The sequence below is a fragment of the Chroicocephalus ridibundus genome, chromosome 2 (genome assembly GCF_963924245.1).
Source record: "Chroicocephalus ridibundus chromosome 2, bChrRid1.1, whole genome shotgun sequence".
NCBI lineage: Eukaryota > Metazoa > Chordata > Aves > Charadriiformes > Laridae > Chroicocephalus > Chroicocephalus ridibundus.
In genome coordinates, this window is record NC_086285.1 from 20,585,487 (window position 1) to 20,604,611 (window position 19,125).

At 43.1% G+C, this 19,125-nt stretch overlaps 1 protein-coding gene across 3 annotated transcripts in view; it reads right to left on the bottom strand.

Annotated features, from left to right (window-relative positions):
* Positions 1–3,506: 3,506 nt before the first annotated feature.
* The window catches only part of SPAG6 (sperm associated antigen 6), a 49,727-nt gene continuing 34,108 nt past the window's right edge, over positions 3,507–19,125 (bottom strand). For 2 of the 3 annotated variants that reach the window (XM_063324672.1, XM_063324673.1), the window contains one exon: positions 5,295–18,064. In XM_063324672.1, the coding sequence (XP_063180742.1) occupies positions 17,998–18,064 (67 nt within the window). In that variant the 3' untranslated portion in view covers positions 5,295–17,997. The other variant, XR_010069807.1, reaches the window with a different exon arrangement.

Consider the following 19,125-nt stretch of genomic DNA (forward strand, 5'->3'; position numbering starts at 1 on the left):
AAATAAATTACTGGTGACTGGTAAGCGAATGCTGCTAAATTGAATGTATGTTTGTCCCAAAAGCTGGTGTTTTCTGCAGCTATTAGGCTTGGAACATGACTTATCCCTGGGCTGGCTAGGCAGGAGGTCAGCTAGATAATCACACTGGGTCTCTCTGTCCTTAAATTCTGTGGCTCTGTGGAAATTATGTGTCAGAGGGTTTTTCTCGTCGTAGACAGACTGAGCGCTTGAAATCCACATGGTTACTGACAACTCCCAACTGTCAGTAAAGCTGTTTCACAGAAAGTGTTACATGACTGATGTCTCTACAACTGCACTTTTCCAAACAGATGGGGGGAAAAAAAAAGGCCCCGGTCTCAAATCAAATTAGTCTTGATGGATTACGCAAAAGAAATTTAACACATGCTCCACATTTTGAGAAACTTCTAAATATAACATCTCCATTGAAAACAAAGTATATGACCGTGCTAAAAATATGTAAATACGCAGCTATAAAACTATATCCACATTACAGAATGAAGATCACCATTAGGGGCTGGAAAATGACATTTTCTTGATGCAGGAGACCCATGTCAGGGTTGCCACACCTTGTTTAACCTCAGAGATAAGCTCATTTTTGAAAGCGCACTGTTTGACTTCTAGAGGTTTGTCTCTATGGAACACAGGGCAAAGATAAAAATGTTCCCATTGTAACTGATGTCGTCACTGCATTTAGAAGTAATAAATCTGTGACATTATGGCAAAAAATTAAAACAACCCACAAGGGAAAACATGATATTTAAATTCTGTTGCAGCTGGAAACATGCTATAATAAAGAATTAACAAGTGAGTCTTGGTCTACGCCCTGGTTTTCTTTCATTATAATTAGGCAGGGTATAATTTTATTTTACCAAAGCAGTTATAGTGGTAAAACATTTACTACACATGCAATTTTACTCATAGAAAGGTGTGATACATTAATTTATGATATGCCATCACCATTTCAGGAAAGAGATACATCAGTGTAAGGATAGCACACTAGTATACATATATATTTACCAAGCAATTGTACTGGTTTAAATGCAGCCATGGAGTTAAGGGAACATACTGTGTATGTTCAGATAGGTTCTTGGAAAGTTAGAGAGTGATATTCTGAAGATATAAGTCTTTTACAATTACTTGTAGGAATTAATAATAGTAGAAAAAGCAGTCTCAGAGACCGAATTAGCAGAATAAAAAGGCAGAACTGAGATTTGTACAAACAAAAAAGGCAGATTTTTTTCTGAATAATTTCAGGCTGCACAAGTAAAACAGGCCCTGAGAAGTATAGCAAATAAGGTCTGTATAACAGAGGAATGATTTTCTCAAGAAAATTACATCCAAATTCATTTACAGCCATTTTGGTGCTTCAAGTGATAAAAAGCAAATCACATCTCTATGTTCTTTCTCCCATGTAGGACCTGCTCTGAAAAAAGAATAATGGCAGGTTCCTAATTATTATTTTTAAGGTAGTTTTTAAAATAAGAAAAAGAATCTCCCATGTAATTATTAAAAAAAAAAAAATAATTAATATCCTTACAGGAACAGCAGCAAAAAATTGGACTGTAGCCTCCTACCTGGTCCGGGGCCAGGGAGTTTTCTTTGGTAAGACTGTGGCAGACAGAAGAAGCATAAAAACCACTGTAGCAGCAGACAGTAAGAACATTAGCACAGGGGACAGTTTTGTTCCACTTGTCAGTGAACACATACAAGATCATTTTACCTGGCTCGGTAAAGAGCAGCGTGGCTCCGTGCAAGTGGCAGAAGGAGAACACCCATTTCCCCCCGAGAAACCCCCAGAGTACCGCTGCAGGGAAGGGCACCTGCGGTTAGAATTATAACTGGGGGTACTGAAAAAATACTAACTAGTGCCTAAGCAGTGCTTTATCTGCAGTATATATTTCACAAACATTCATTTTGATTCGGCCCTGGCTTATGCCAGCCTGCAGCAGCATCAGCCAGATGGGGCTCGCTGCCCCACCAGGCACCTACACGGCTTTGCGGGGACGTTTGTACGGTGGGAGGTGCTGCCTGGGAAAGGAGCTTGTTCAGGCATGTGCTGAGTCAATGTATTTCTCTGGCAGCTTGTACTGGCAGAACAATTATAGTGGCCAAAGAGTTATAAATAACTGTCCTCCCGCAACAGGATTCTTGAGGGAGGATGTTGGTACGAACACTGCTATTCCATGCACACACACATCTACGCACACAGCAGCTGAATCTCTGTTTAATGAAAGCGGAATACTGTTCTGACACAAGTCCTGGGGTTTTTTTCCAAGGAGGTCACTTGTATAGGGGGGAAAAAGAACGCAGCTCCAACCACAGTCAGTCCACACCTCACCCGAAAGCCTGGAGGCCTCCCCACAAATTGCCATAACTTCTTCATGAACTCATCAGAACTGACAGCGTGGGTAAGCCTCTGACCATACAAACAAACCCAAATACTAATGTGGCTTCACTCTCTTTGGCTTGCCTTAGACTCACCTCCTCTCAGAAAGCAGCCGCCACACAGCTGCTGAAGCCCGTGCGAAGAGTGGGGAAAAGGAAACTTATCCCTGAAAAACTCAGGGCTCCAAACTCGTTGCCCCGCAGGGAAGCCACCCCCATCGGACACAGCCTCGCCTCGCTCCCTGCTGGCTCCGGCCCCTTCGCTTGCCTGTGTGGAACAGGTTACAAAATCACATCACTGCTTAACCAACTTAACCAGTGACCTACCACAGGTGAAGAACGACCTTCGTAGTATTCTTACTTTTCTTGTACTGTAGAATATGGGTGACCCAGGTAGAAAAATGAAACAATCTGAAAATGCGATGGCAAATGCCTAATCTGCAAAAATGCAGCTGTTTGCATGGGGCCTCCACGCAGCAGCGCCCCTTCGTTGCTGTCCTAGCTGCCCACGGGTTGGTGAGGAACAGGAATAGTCCTTAGGCACTCAAGAATGCGTGCCTGCTAGTTTATTTTCTTTGTTTTGCAGTTTCGAACGCGAGCGTTCAGCCTGCCTGTCTGCTGCGAGAAGGCTCTGCAGCGGAGGAGACGCTGCTTCCCCGCGCTGAGGTTTTGCACATTTTCCTTTCCTGGCATTTCCCCGTGCAGGGGGAAAAATGTGCATTTTGCTCTTTGTGTACAGAAAAATGTAAAGAAACTGGGAAACAGGACAGGGTCGTTTACTGACCACAAGCCAACGTAACGGTAAAGGAAGATTGAATGCAAAATCTCCGTGAGAGAGAAAACAAAGCCTGTCTCTCTTCCATCTTGAATATCAGGGTCCTGCCAGGCAGACACGATGCTTCGCACATTTAAAGCTGCAAAGCACATAATAGGAGCTATATCATAGAGGAAATAAATATGTCTGCACGCATGTCAGAGAAGGCAGGACTGGAAGGAAAAGAAAAAAAAGAAAAAGAAATCACAAGCCAAGCCTTTCTCCACTATTTTTCTTCGATATGCAGACCTGCATGTTACGAACTACCACAAAGGTAGAAGGAGGTGTTACAAAAAGGGAAAGAGGTGGCTGATTCCAAAATTGGAATGCAAAACCTCTTGCACGCAGCGTAGAAATTAGACGAGATAAGTCATCTTTCGTACTGATGGGGCTGAATTAAGAAGCCTTCATTCACGGTCATTCTCTATTTATTTCAGCTACACAAACCCTAGTTTGCTTTTGGGGTTCAGAGCAGCCGGAAAGATTTCATAACAATACAGTGTCAGAGTTTGATGGCTGCTTTTCGTTCCAGACAACATAAGGGATGTACAGCAGCTATTGAAGTACGACTATCAAAGAAACAGCAGTGATGTTGCCCTTTACAGTTATTTTTATTCTAAGACTCATGTGCTTTGTTACATTTTCTTTAAAAAAAAAAAAAAAAAAATCCCTCTTCTTAGCGGCACTAAAATTAGCAATGCCAAGAATAAACAGCAAAATCATCTTCTTCCCCATTTATTTTGCTCAAATGTGAATGACGCTGCGTCAAGTGCAGAAAAGGAGTATATTAGTCTCATGCCGCTGGAAAAACAAGTGTATTATATTGCCAAAATGTGAAGTTTCCACCATACATTTGATAATAGATTTTGTGCTCAGTTTCTTGCATCCGCCGTGGCAGCGCACTGAAGACACGCTCTGCATTCGCCAAAAAACCAGGCTGCCCTTTGGACTGAACCACTCCAGCCAACCCTGGCTTTATCATTAGCCCTTTTAGGTGTGGCCTGGCCTGTCAGATGGTTGTGTATTTAAAAAATAGTTAATACTTTCTTAACAACAGAATCCTTCACCTGATTGATCTTTTTTTTTCTTTTTTTTTTTTATTATCCCATAATCTTCGATCGTGTGCTCTTCCCACAAAGATTTTTGGCTACCGTAGCAGGTGAAAGGTCACACCTGGACATCATCCATCACAGCGGCGTTTTCTCGGCACTGCAATTGCATGGGTGGCTGTTTGCTTTGCGGGCTGCGGTGAGCAGGTAGGAACGACTCCGGCAAGAAGGGTCGCACGCTGCCGGTGCAGGTCCCCAGGTGACTTCCATCATAACTTTAAGGCTCTGCGTGTCATGAAATGCCCTGACACTAAGCTTCAGTCAGTTTCAAATTATACCAAATGCCCACATATAAATCTCATTCGGAGCGGTCCTCCTCAGACACAGGCTGTGACAAGCTCAGGGTGCAGAGAGCTACATAACTAGGTAACATTGCTCTGTCCTAGTTATCATTTGGGGGGAAAAAAATGGACTTAGACTACCTTTCTTCAACTCAGTTACCAAAAATCGAGACTGGGGAGCATCAGTGATCATACACACCTCAGAAAACTCTGGAGAGGAACGGGCTTCTAGAAAGTCTTTCCCTCCAGCCGCAGCCTTGTGAAACCTGCTTGTCTTCAAAATCTTACAGCAGTAGTTGACCGAGCTGTTGTGCTGTCAGCTGCCTGGCTTTAGGCACACTGCTGCTGCGGGCTAGAAAATAAACGTGGGGTCAGTACCCGAGGGATGGCTACAGAGAGGGAGCCATAAGAGGGGAGGCGGGAGCCTGTGTCTATGAGAAGTGACCCACGTAGAGAGCCCCCAGTCCCTGCCTGCATTTCTCCCCCTGCTTTGCCCCTGCCTCGTGTGGTGTGGAATGCCACATTGTGTGGGAAAGACGACCTGAAAAGCAGTGCAGGAAGTAGACAGTAACACACCACCGGGGACTGGAAAGTAGTCAGCATCTCCGGGAACAGGGAAGGCTGAAAGTAGCAGTGGGCATGGAGAAGATGCCACCAGCTTGATGAAGGTAAGAAGCGCTGTAAGAAAACAAGAGAGGAAAGTGGACAAATTAGCTGAATAAATTTTATGGTGAAAACAGCTGGATGAGCATCTCTGGAGACTGAGAAAAACCAGAAACAGAATGGAGAGATCATCATCATCTGTCCATGCTTCTAATGATGACAGATATGACAACCCGCCCAAGCCAAGTGTTCCCGTCCTGCTGCGGCACTTTCTCTTCCCAGAACAAAGCTCCTCAGCTGCTTCGAGCCCAACAAAAAACTGACATCTTTTACTGCTGCCTCCTGTGATTTTATTTACTGTTCACAATTTCTTTTTTGCTTTTGTATTTTCCTTTCCCCCCATCCTGATGATGATCAGTAAAGAGCATTACCTGCAAAACTCATTCAGGCACAAGAAAAGGCTTCACTGCCTTCCAGCGTCTTTCCACAGCTGGCTCCTCTCAGAATCTCCTTAGCAGTTTTTGTCCCTTATCAGATGACATGTAAGAAATATCTGTGTTTAATAGCCGGGCCAAAAACTTTTCATTGTGGTGTTTCTCTAGCCCAAATTTAATAGCCCTATATTTAGCTATGTTCTTCAGTTTCATGCTCATTTCTTCTGTAAAATCCTAATCTGTGAGATTGCAGTGTAGCATTACAGTCTCTCTCTCCCCCTTTACTCCAATAAACTGCCAATGCAGATATTCCCATCACATCACAGGGAAAAGCTCACCAATTACCAATTATATATCGATAGCAGGTATGAGACCTATGACAGAAATTTTATTAACACCTAATCTCTATACATCTTCTCTGTATTTTGCAGACCACTGTACGAGAAACCGTGTAAAATGCCTTGTCCCTATGGAGGGAAGAGCAGGAAAGTATCACTGCCACCTAAGTACTCACTTCAGAAGCTGAGCAAATGTGTTTTGAAGGGAAAAAAAATTAGTTACTGACATTCCTCTGGATGGTGGTTTCCACTCCTGAGCAAAGTTCCACTCTGTCCCTGACTACCGTTCATCCTCCCCGCTCAGGCTCGGGCTGTGCGGGACAGGGAGGGTAACCCAGCATGGCAAGCACCGGGCTGCCAGAGGGCTGGCAAGCTGCCATTGCAGCTCCCGGCCACAAAAAGGACTTTAGAAGGGATCCTGGTAATTGCAGACCAGGAAGTTTGACATCCATCCTTGCTAATGGCCTTAGGGCCTAAAAAAAACAAAGTCACTGTAGACAGGGATAAACATGGTCTGTTGGGAACAAGGCAGCATGGATTCTGCAGAGAGAAACCCTGCCTCACCAACCCACCGCCGTCCTTGGAGTGCACTGGTAAAGATGGAGAGCAGCTCCAGCAGACACAGAACAGTCCAATTTTGAAAAAACTTTTGATGAGGTTCCACACCAAAGGGTATCAGAGAAACTAACTTGCCACACGGCGGGAGGAAAGGTTCTTACGGGTGGAAAATTTGACACGGAACATGAAGAAAAGGAAAAGGCTTTTAAGGGTGGAGAACAGGCATCAGCAAGGTCTCCCTGTTGTGGGATTGATGGTGGAACTGGCTTTACTCAGCATTTTCAGTGAGTACCTGAAGAGGGGAGCAGCCAATGAAGTCCTCAAATTTGTATGTGACCCTAAGCTCTTTCAGGCGAATAACCCTAGAAGGACTTCACAAAATTGCGTGAGTGGGCACTGGCTCGGTAAGCGGAGACTAGAAGGGTTAGGCAGTGATGAGTCTCTAACATGCAAATCCAACAGCTGGGGCTGCTGGGGGAGTACAGAGCAGACGGGTGGCAGGACGTGACCAGGCTCACCCGCTCTCTGTAGGCAGCACTGCCTCCTGCCACCGCTGGCGACAGACTCTGGTCTGGCTGTACGATTGGGCTGATGCAGCAGTTAATGTCTTACGTTCTTAAATACCCTTCTGCGCACCGTCCCAAGACACTTCCTAGTTCCAGTGCACACTCTGACGGGGTGGATTCCCAGCCTGGCACTAAGCTTGCGATGTAAAAACCCATGGAGTCCAACTGCTTCAGCCCCCAAAACCAGTACTGCCTGCCTCCCTCCATGCCTTCCTAGTAGCTCACCTGCTAGGCATGCTAAATATAAAACTCTTCAAGGACCGCAGGACAGTTAAAGAGAGAAGGAAACAGAATTTGCAGATGCGCTTTCGCACACGTGCACTCTCTCACTTCCTCCTTCTCCATTAGCAGCCCTTGAAGAGTAAAAGTCTGCGCAAAAATGACAAACACTTGACTGGAAATCCCTGCTTTCACCTCCTCGTCTTTCCTTGGATTTCTCTGGGGTTTGAAGAGCATCCTTTTAAGGTCCGGGATCACTCAGCTTTCCATTCTTCCTCCTCAGTCTGCTGGTGCAGGCGTGTCCCTCCCTGTGCTGGACGTGCTGTCTCTTTTAAAGGCAGGGTCTGATGGTGCTGGCTCCTGCCTCTGCTCTACCCACCTCCTTGGAGCAGGCAGCTGGTGGAAGTCAGTGGCTCGGTCTGCCAGCTCCACAGCCACCCTTTTGGTAGCCAAAAATGGCCTGATTCAGTTCCAAAGCACAGTCTGCCCTCAGCCACGACAGGGATATCTTAATCCACGCAGAAGGTCACTGTCAGGAATACCATTAAGGAAATGGATCTGAGCCCCCGCAGCCGCAGGGCAGATGCCCTCCAACCGCTGCGGCGCAGCTCTGTCTCACAGCGCTGACACCCCCCGGCACAGAACCAGGGGCTGGGGGGAACTGAAATCAAGAAAGCATGACCTAGCAGCTTGTGCAGCCTGTCAGCCCTCCGTGCTGTGTGGTTTCTGCAGCGATAGGTAAGGGGTAAATTCTCTGTCTCTCCCAGCTCCTCCTGCTTCCCCGTTTGTTTGGGTTGTACCCCGAAGCCTGCCCTGCATTACGTCCCCTTTTCCAATGCCCAGATGCAGGATCTCATGAGCTCCCTTTGCTGAGGGAGGACTGATGATCCCAGGCCAAAGAGAGACCTCTGCTACCACTTAGAGGAGCTGCATCCCAGCTCCTCCTCCCCCAGCCCCTTCAACACCACCCACACAGCAATCCATCAGCATCGCCCATGGAGCATCTGGGGGCAACATGTAATTAGGAATGATGCTGTCTGCCATTTATAGATGTCCTACTGCAAAGAAAAGCTGGTGAAAGTAATACTCACCAACAGGCATACCTTATAGCACGCATCACGCATTAACGGGAAAAAGTAATGGAAAGGTGGAGGAAAGATACAGAGAGAAGATAGAAGGATGAAGGCAGTAGCAAACTCCACGCAGCTTTGAAACAAACCTGTTGTTAACATACATGCTCAGAGTGATCATGACATAGTTGTCTGGTAAATCAGTTTATTTGAAGCAATAAATTAATTCTGTAAAATAAGAACACCCTGTCTTGCTGGGTGAGTAGAGCTGCATTTGCTCCGTGATCCCTTTACTGGGATACAACCCAGCAGAAATTGTGCAGGCACCCAGATGCTACATTACCTACATGCAGGACATCGTGGGGGCCATGGTGTTTTTCTCTCCCCTTGAAGTCTCTCACTGCAAGAGATCTTCCTCGAGATCTTCCTCACAGCTGATACTGTGTGGCTCATGTCAAGCATGCCTGCTCCTCAGTTTGGGAATGTTTCTTTTCAATTATTTCACATTTTTAATCTCCACCTTAATTTTTTTTAAAGGGTTTTAAAAAATTGGTTGTGCTTGTCACCACACTGTAAGCATTTAATATGCATGCCTGTGTGTTCGCTTTTGAGGCATACATCAGCCTATTGTCACAGCAAAAAACAGCTGTTGGTGAGACACAGCAATTCTGCCAAGACTCAGCAACTACCCTTGGAAAAAGTGAAGTCAAACAAAAGGAGTGTGAACTATGACAAGCAATGTGTGGAGTGGTAATTTAGAAGGGCTAAAGGAGATGTGAAGAGTAATTAGACAAATAAACAAAAACACAGGACGAATTACTTGAGCGCATGACAACCTGGAAGCAAGGGACAGAGGGAGTACCTGAGGCCTGGAAAAGCATCGGAAGGAGTTAAAGGAGAAATTCTTGCATTTCTTCCACAGATAAAGTCACGTATGAGATACGTGCATCAGTGAATTTCAGTTAAAGCAAATGAATGAATTATAAAACAAAAAGACACAGAGACAAGATGTAGGAATTCCAGAAGAAAGTGACTGAACCACTATTTCATTCAGCAGGAAAAAATGAAGGAAAGAAATGGACGGGCTGCCCGCTCGGGACACAACGATACGGCAACAGAAGACAGCGAAGACCTCAGTGCTGTGCTTTTGAGGCTATGGAACTGCTCTCCTAATGAGGAGTTCTTCAACTGCATTATGAAGCCAGATCAAATCTCCCCATTGCTTTGTTCTTTCACTTGGTTTGCTAATCTGCAGCAGTAGAACTGATGGCAGTTAAACAGGATGGAATTTATATCAGGCTTAGAAATTGTACTTGCTGCCTACGGTTTCCCTGCAGAACGGCTTCAAATTACAGCGTGCTTGTGTGAAGTTGCAGAGTTTTGTCATCTAACCATTCCACCAGTCCAGAGCACAACTCGGGAGCTGCGCCGCTGTCATCTGACTGCCATATGCCCGGGCCCGGGAACCTTCCTTCAGTGCACAGTCACCCTCAAATCAACAAAAGCTTTTGCCTGGCTAAGGGTTTTCAGGATGAGCTCCCCAGACAAGCAGGACGGCCTGTCTGCAGCACTGGTTAAGTAATATCCATCTTTTATGTATTCTTCATGTGTCTGTCACCCCAGGACTCCAACACACTAGCACCACATTTCATTCATCTGCAACAGATTGGAATGAACGCTCAGCTGAAGTTTTAGTTGCTTACTAGTTTACTAGTGAATTTTTCCAAATTACCTTTCAGTTTTGTGAATTTTTGCAGTTCCTTCAATAGCTATTGCTAGGCGGTTTCACATAATGATCCCGACAGGCAACTTAGCTGTGTATTAAAAGGATCTCTAGCTCAGAACTACCCAGGTTGAGGGGAAGGGAGGGGTATATCTCTCCTTCAAGATTCAAATAATTTCCATTAAGATTACAGAAAATTACTTGTGGTCTCTGAGGAGCAGGAAAAAATCCAGATTTCAGATTGCTTTTGTAGTCCTGTGTCCTTCCTTTAGGTGTGCAGTGATGTAGCTCTGTCTATTTTCATACAGAAGGAATCCAGCTGAAAGCACATTTTATTATAACTCCAGATGATATTCAAGAGGATGAAAAACTCATTTTTCTCAGGTGGTCAGCAAACAAGTCCCAGTAAACTGGCATTCTTTCCTCTCTGATCTGAATTATGCAGAGGAACTCAAATTGTTTATAAAGTTGTTTCAAAGATGTAATAAAAAAGAAATACACAAAATGCAAAAAAAAATAAGAGAGGACAGTCCTGGACTTTTTCACCTTTTCAATTACTTTTCAATCTCTTAAGAACAGTCATTTAGGTCAGAGTAGTTAAACTGCTATAAAACAGCTGCAAAAGTACTCTTCTATTATAAATTAAACAGCAATTTTACCAAACATTCCCATTGCACAACTACATTAGCATAAACACAAAATCAGGATTTTAAAAAACACTTGGAGGGGGAAGGGCTAGGCCTAAAATAATGATTCGTGGCCTCATCATAATTCGAGTCAGTGGCAAAAATTTTAACAGATTTTGTTACTAGTGGGCCATTTCTGATATAAAAAGATAAATAAATATGGGGACATGGTCCAAACTGGAGCTCTGCACCTCAGAGAGGAAGCCAAGTTTCCACCCTTGCCGTCGGACAGGGCGATGCATCACAGGCATAGCTGCAGCTTCTGAAATGGCAGCTTCTTAAAACACTGTCATCAAAACAGTTCATTTTCTCCACTTTAACCAAGGGAATTACCACAAGAAAATGAGGTAAGGTCAGCCACGCATTGATCACATCAGTAAACAGTAGTAACACTTTGCACTCGTAGCAGTTTTCAACTTCAGAGCACTAACGAAGGACACCCCTGGGGTATCCTGAGGAGGTGGAAGCCCTCCCTGTGCCAGGCCCAGCCAGGTAAGGCCGGTGCACTGCTGCCAGATGGACATGGGATGGAGGAAGGGAGAGGAATCTATAATTCCCCTCAGCCCTATGGGTATATGCTGTACTTCACCTTTTCTAGGGCATTTTCCAGGGCAGAGTGGCATCTTAAAACATGCAATTAAGGACAGACTGATTTCAGCTCCATCTCTCTGACTGTGATGTCGTGCAAGCAGCGGAGGCACAAGGCCTGCTCTCCTTGAACCCTGCCCAGCCTCCCTCTGCCAAATTTCCTTGTCTCCGGTGTGCTCCAAGTCCTTGTAGTCTTCACAGGTAAGCTGGCGTAGGATTTGCTTTGGAGTGACTGAAAGCAAGGAAGTTTCCTATTGACAAACTGTTTATAGAATCACTGGAGTTATCCTCCTCTCCGTTCCCATAAAACAAAAATGTCCATAGGAATCATGATCCACAGCTAGGCTGGCACAAGCAGCACTGCCACTGTGCCACCGACTGATGCATCCGCCTGGCTCCAAAGCAGGAGGCAGAGACAACAAGCCCCAAGACCAAACTCGGAGATGGCTACAGCAAGGAGGTATTACTCATGAAAGGAGATAGAAAACTTGAAGCTCCCTTACATATTCATTTCCAAAAGCAGGCAATAGCTGCAACACCAGTATGTTACCGATTCTTCTCATCTCCCTTTCTATTTCATGCCCTGCACAGCTGGGGATTCAGTCTCCAACACAGAGCACGAGCCATTCCCCAAAAGCTCCTGAAAGATTTTCCTGCCATTCCCTCATTTGAAGCACCGTTGGGGAAGAACAAAAGAAAGTCATTTTATCACTTCTGCTTTGTTTCCAGCAAGAAGCAGAGCTGTTCAGAGCACAAAGGAGTACAGGTGAGGCAGATCCAGTGCCGGATTCTCACTGCAATGGAAATCAGGTTGGTGCTGCTGACCTTAAGCTAATAGAAATTAGTACCATAAAGCTGGCATTAGTGAGCAGGGGACCTGCTAACGACCTGCTCTCCTCCAGCCACTAAAGATGCTTTACAGAGGCAAGCCTTGTGAAAGCAAAGACAGAAATCATTACAATTACATTTTTGGTTGACCATGCTTGCAAGTGTGCATGTATGTGTATAGAGGAAGGGGTTACATAAAGATCTGAGCAGACTGCAAATGGGAGCTGTTCTTTCCAAATTTTATACATTGCTTGAGTTATAAAAAATTAACTTCACCCAAGTCACTAAACTCCCTTCCCTCTTTGTTCATGTTCACTCTAGTATATCCATCATTTTTGATCCTCTACTGATTTCCATTGTTGAGGCTTATTTTCTGTGACTTGAGAACCTGAAATTACGCTATATATCTTTGTAGCTCATTGAACTAACCAGCATTTATTTTAATTTAGTAAGGAAACATTTGGGTGGGTGTGACCAAATAAATACTGTGTCTAAACCAACACAAATATACTTTGCACAAGGCTATAAACCTGTCTCAGAGCTCTAATGATATTGCAAGTCAATGAAGCTTCAGTGTTCTCATTAACATGAATCCATCAGACCTCTATGTTGCATATTATTAATTTTTAAGAATAGATTGTAATATAATTTATAGCACTATGGGGCAACAAAGGCTGAATCTTGGTAGTAATACGACCTTTTAGGTTGATAATGGCTTTAACAGTGACCAAATATTGAAAGGTAAACATGTAGAGAGGCCATCAGACCTAATTATAAATAGGACAAGTATAAAACACATCGCTAGTCTGTACCAGTGAAGACAAAATTTTCCTTGAGAGCAAAGGGCACAGATCTTGCCACAAGATTATGTTTTGTTGCTGATTTCGACACAAAAAATAAGCAAGAACTGTTTTAAAGAAAGACATGAACACACTTTCCCCCCTTTCAACATTTAACTTTTGTTATAAAAGGAACAAAATACAGAACAGCTAAAGTTAATCTGGGTACCTATTCTTTAACTCAGTTTGGAGGTAGGAGCTAGTAGGAACAAGCATATTTTTAAGAAGACACTCGCATTGTTCCCCTCCATAGCTTGCTGATGCACGATAGTGAACACAACCGGTTTCTGCTACAGACAGTAGACCATGGTCCTCAGCACTTCACTGAGCCTCCTCAGCAGTCATGGTCCTCAGCACTTCACTGAGCACTGGGCGAGCCTCGTGACCGGACCTCTGGGTGGGAGGGAACACAAACTACTCTTTCACAAGAGTAACTTCTTGTGAAAGGCAGCACAATACCATTTCCTGGTTTAAAAGGCATTCTCATCATCAAAATATGCTTTAGTATTGCTTATATGTATTTTCTAATTCAATCTTTTGTGCAGTATCTAGAAATACAGTACAGTGGTAATAACGTAATTAGTATTTTCACTAGCTAAATTATAGAGCTGACTGCAGAATACAGCATAGTAGCATCAATATTAACAGTTAAGTATTATACAAAAATGACATCAATAGTTTTAGTATAGTCATGAGAGACATTGTAATTTGCTGTTTCTCTAAGATCCCTTCAAATTGTGTCAGATGAGGCAACTCACAAAATCCACTAGTTTTTAGTTCAACTCAGATTCTAAAAATCAGCATCTCAAAGATTTCTTAGGTGAATATGGTATTAGTTATAAAGAACTTAAGTTCTGCTGCAACAGCCTCTCATATGAATTTAATTTTCCCAGCACTTCTGCAAGTTAACAGAGGAGCGTAACAGATACTTCACAGCTGAAGATGATGATACATAGGGATTTGTAATAATTATCCAAGACCATAAAAATGGTCCTTTCCTATGTCAGTGCAAGAAGTGGAACAATCTAGTGCTACCCCATATTTCCTTTCTAGCCTAGTCACACAGTGAGATCTAAAACTCATAACAACCGAGGTACTGGACACCAAGCAGCCATTAAGGAAGACACTGAGGCAAGTATGCTTTCACAGATTCCCCACCTGAAGGGACAATAGTCAGCCACCCCTAACGCCCAGAAATCAGAGGACTCCAATTTACACCAGAAGCTAAAGGCTATCCCATGGCATCCTCCATGCCTTAAAACTCCCTTTTGGCCAAACCAATTCATAACCTCGTACACCAAATCAAGAACAATGAGGATCTACACACAGTCCATCCACTTCCTAATTACAGTAACTTTATGCTTTACTTCACAAAATGAGATTCTTTCTTCCTTCACCAGTCCCATTCAGCTCCTTCAACATTTTGTTCATTTGTTTGTTAAGATGCAGATCTCCAGCAGATTGATCACTTCAGATGAGACAAAGCAATCCCTTGGTAAATCCCTCTGGAAATGCAGAACATATTATATGCACAAGAGTTGAACTCCTTGAATTTCCCCTTTTCAGATCCTCTTGGTTTCCAGTCATTCAGATAAAGAATGGAGCTTTTGTAGGCCAGTTAATCCATCCACTGAATGAAATATGGTAAAGTTTTACACATCCACATGTTCTTTCAAGTCCCTGGTTTACATCTGTAGATGTAATAATGGCTGTAGTAATGTAGACAAAAATCACGGCTCGGGCCCCCAGAGAAGATCTTTAAAAACTTGGTTTGAAAAGTCCCAATGCTGCAGTCAAAGGAACTGGCAAAATGATTTAAGGGCTGTCTCCGCTTACATTCATTTCTGCCAAAGCACTGGCTTAATTTTCTTTGTGTGTCTTAATAAGCCACCTCCGTGAGAGGGACTCTTACTTGAAATGCTTGTATGTCCTAAGCTCAGAAGTAGGCACTGTTGAGTGGTAAACTGAGACAAATATCCAAAGGTGGTGTCAGGCTCAAGCTGCAAAATGAGCCTGTTCTTCATCTTCTCTAGCATCACAGTCACAAACTAGCATGAAAATAGCATTTACACAATGAATTAAAATGCAAATCTACATTTTATTCTATGAAATTGAGACAAACGATACACACTTGAAGCCTGCCAGAGTAGCAATTGCAAACATTAATATAGTTTTAGATGATGACTTAAGCCAAATGAGAGCTCTGTACGTCAGAGCTTGTGAAACACAGCAAGTGAAAAGAAACTCTTGCCCTAGTAATGTAAACCTAAAATACAAATTAGCAATAATTCTGCTGTAAAGGGCTAGATCTGCCTTGTGCAGGTACTCACCTCCAGGGAAGCCTCCAGCCACAAGGTGTACGTACAATGCAGGGAAGCAGCCTGCCAGCAAAGGAGAGCTGAGGGGGTCTCAAAGTACGTGGGAGAAGACTTTGCACTGCCACAGCCTAATGGGATGTGGCACCGTCCAGGAGAGTCCTGTGACAAGAGGCCGAGCAGCCCCTGGCCTAGGACAGAACTGCCTAGCTGTATTTATGCTAGGTCTGATTTAGATTGTGCTCTGCACAATCAGATCTCTTTGAAGGTTTGCCTTGTGCAATCATTTCCTTTGTCAGGAATCAGAAAAAGACTGTGAAAAGACTGTGAACAAATTGTTTAGGCATTGAAATTTAACCCTGTGGAATCCTTACAGTGTAGCACAGTGTGACACAGCAGGAGCACATTTGTCAGGGGACTGAAGCCTCTTTGCTCTCTCCGCACAAAACATATACATCAGCATTGTGTGGTGTGGGTGTGCTCCCGAGCACATGATGCAGCTATGGGTATGCAGCTCCATGCCTACCCTGCCTCTCATCTGCACTGCAACCGCGTTCAGCCCTCTGCACCATTTCTGTTCCATTAGGGAAAATAAAGGCTTCAGCTCCTTCAAGACTGTCCGGAAGCCCTTCCGCTACATCTTCTTTTAGAGATTATACAAGATTTGATTTTTAAATACCCATAAAGCATGTGAGAAAATTATTGAGTATTACATCAATCTTTTTAATAGACCTAATGTTTTTCCACTAGTTTCCTAGCATTAATAATGTCAGAATACAAACACCAATAACAAAAAGGCATTTGGTAGAAGTTAGTCTGTTCCAAGGCTTTTCACTCTGATGTGGGCTAAGGAAAGAACCCAGCTGGTGTGTTTTCCATACCAGCATTCATGACACCAACAGTTTCCATCTCAGTTAGGCGCCCTACAGCAAGGCACCGTGCATTCCCTGCTCCTCCTGAAGAGCAGAGTCTGAGAGCACCAAGTACCTCACAGCAGGAGCACAGCCCTCTGTAGAATTAAACCTTAACACGAGATAGCCCATCAATGTTTTTGTGAACTGTTGAAAAATATGCTGACAAGAACAAAAGCAAATAGTCTTTTGGAATTTGGCAGAGAAAAGCCACTCTAAATCATTTCCAACTGCAATAAGTCTTTGCTCCTGTTTTACGAGTAATAGAAGAGACTATCCCTGTTTTATAAACTCATTCAGTTAATATGTTTAAGAAAGTAGACAAGTTTCTCTCCTGCGGGGGTTTTCAAATATTGTCTTTCCTTGTGGCTGCCAGTATTTCAACATCCCGTTCCAGAAACACTGTTTATTACTCTTTGGGGAAAAAAAAAAAAAAAAGAAAAAAAAGAAAAAAACACACCACACAAAACTGCTGCATACAAGGAAAAGAAAAAAGGTTAGAAGAACAAAAAATGGTAAATGACAGTTACCTATTAGGGGATACTAACAGGTTGTACGCTGCTCCCTGCTGCTACAGTACACCAGAGGAGCAAGCAGAATGTAAAAGTCTTTTTACTTTACATAAGAAGGCAAAAATATTTCCAGGATAATCGACAGACAGGCAAGAGCTCATATCTCCAATAACCTCCACATCAATGCGATCTGCAACTTCAAGACTAAGTTCCAAGTGTGTTTCAACTCAATTCTGCAGCAATTTCAGCTCTTCAAGAATAAATACTGAGCAGCCTTAGTCCCATCACTCAAACCAGTGGGACTTAAGTATCCTCGGGTTTTCTCTGAATGTGCTCAGAACTTTGCTAACAGTGTTCCTGCAGCCAAGCAATTCTCCCCTCTTCTGAGCCACACAAATTTGCTGCTGACCCAAATGGAGCCGAACCTCCCAGGGTCCTTCCCTTTGTGCTTGTGGAAGTTCTACGTTCACTCCGTTCTTTCCAAGAGGAACAACGATGCATACACCGAACAGTGTGTTGCTCCTTCCCTCCACAGAAAATCCTGCCTTAATTAGGAGGACTTTTGCAGAAGATGTATTATCTACCACACCAGGACCACCACACTATCATGCAGAATTCAGACCTTTTATCATCATCAAATCTGATTATTTCTTTATTTAGCAGCTACTCACATCTTTGGAGATGCAAAAATCACATTGCATTACTTTCTGAAAGGTAGCAGTAGGAGATATCTCAGTGCAGAATGGATTTCATAATTAGAAAAAGCACAGGGGCCAGATTTTTCCCCCTCATCAAGCTTGGGAAGCTCTAAACAATATGCAAAGGCAAAAGGGGAAAATGGTTACAGTACTGTGAAGGCTAAAATTTGAATGAGATAACAACAGACCTTTCTTGTGGAAGGAAAAGGAAATGACTGATTCTAAAAAAGCCTCTGTGATAAATCATCACCCCTGCATGAAATTCCATTCATATATGCTGCAATATCTGGTAGTAATGTTAGAGAAAAACAAAAAGGAACAAAAACTTATCAACAAACAAGTTTATAAAGAACAAAATACAGCTTGCTGGAATTGCTGAGTTCTTTCAGTAGCTCAATCAGTAGAAGGAGATTTCAGAATCAAGAGTTTCAACAGCTGTATTTGTATTGCAGTCATAAAGGCATAAATGTGAAATACAGCTCTAATAAAAAATTGAAGTTTATAAAACTGGATGGTAATTTTCCACCCTTTCCAGAAGTATCTCAGAATATCCAGGGGAATAATACCTGAAAAAGAAACATTTTGTTTGTGCATTAGACTACAAGGCATGTTCTGTGCTAAGTAATGAAACACTATTCATATTTCTACTGATCAGGAAAAAATCCTAGCATTAAACACTGGTCAAGAAATTCTACGGTTATTCCCCTACAATGTTTTAAGAGCCTGCTTTTCAACTTACATTATCATTTCTACTCGGAAGTCAGTTTTTCAAAAATATGTTTAGCTTCTTTTAGGGCATAGGTAAAAGACTAGTTTTCAGGTAGGTTCAGCAGCTATAAGCATTGTCTCTACTGAGAAATGTAGATGTTAACTTCTTTTGAAATTAAGGCCTTTAATAAAAAAGCATGAGTTTACACAGAACCATAGGCTGCCAGACGACAATAGTCTACTGCTGTTCGTCAAACATAAGCATCCACCCCAAAGCTAAAGTGAAGTCTACATCAATGCGAGAGACATTGATTCTGGAACAAAAAAATTTATCACAATGACCTTCTGTCTCTTATGCCAACTCAAGGACGGAGATTATCCAATAGGTTTTCATTAGAGTAGGACTCTATGGTGCCATTATTGTCCTGCTGTCATTCAGTTGGTTTTCCACAATGGACCAACTACATGCTTCCAATATGCAAGCATCACCAAAGCTGCACTTAGTTCTTGTTTTCCGTGTTAAGAGTATCTGAAAATTGTTACTGTGTTACTCTAAAAACATACATCTTGGTACATTTCTGGTTTTGCAAGCATGTAAATTGTCATCTCTGAGCCCTGGAAGCTGCAACTACAAAGAGAGAGGAACATACTTCCATGTAATGCATGACTAAAATATATTCAAGTAAAAATCCCCAATGTTTTCACACTGAAGGAAGATCCATTTACCTTGTTGATTTTCATTTTCTGGATGATTCCTGCATAATGTAACCCTTTTTAAAACTCACATTAGTTCTCTGATTGTAAAGCTAACTTTTCAATGCATTATTATATTCAGTCTGCAAACAACCTAAAATAACAGGTCTCCAGGACAAACCCAGAGCTGGAGTCTATTATAGCAGCTGTGCCTCAGGCAGCACCA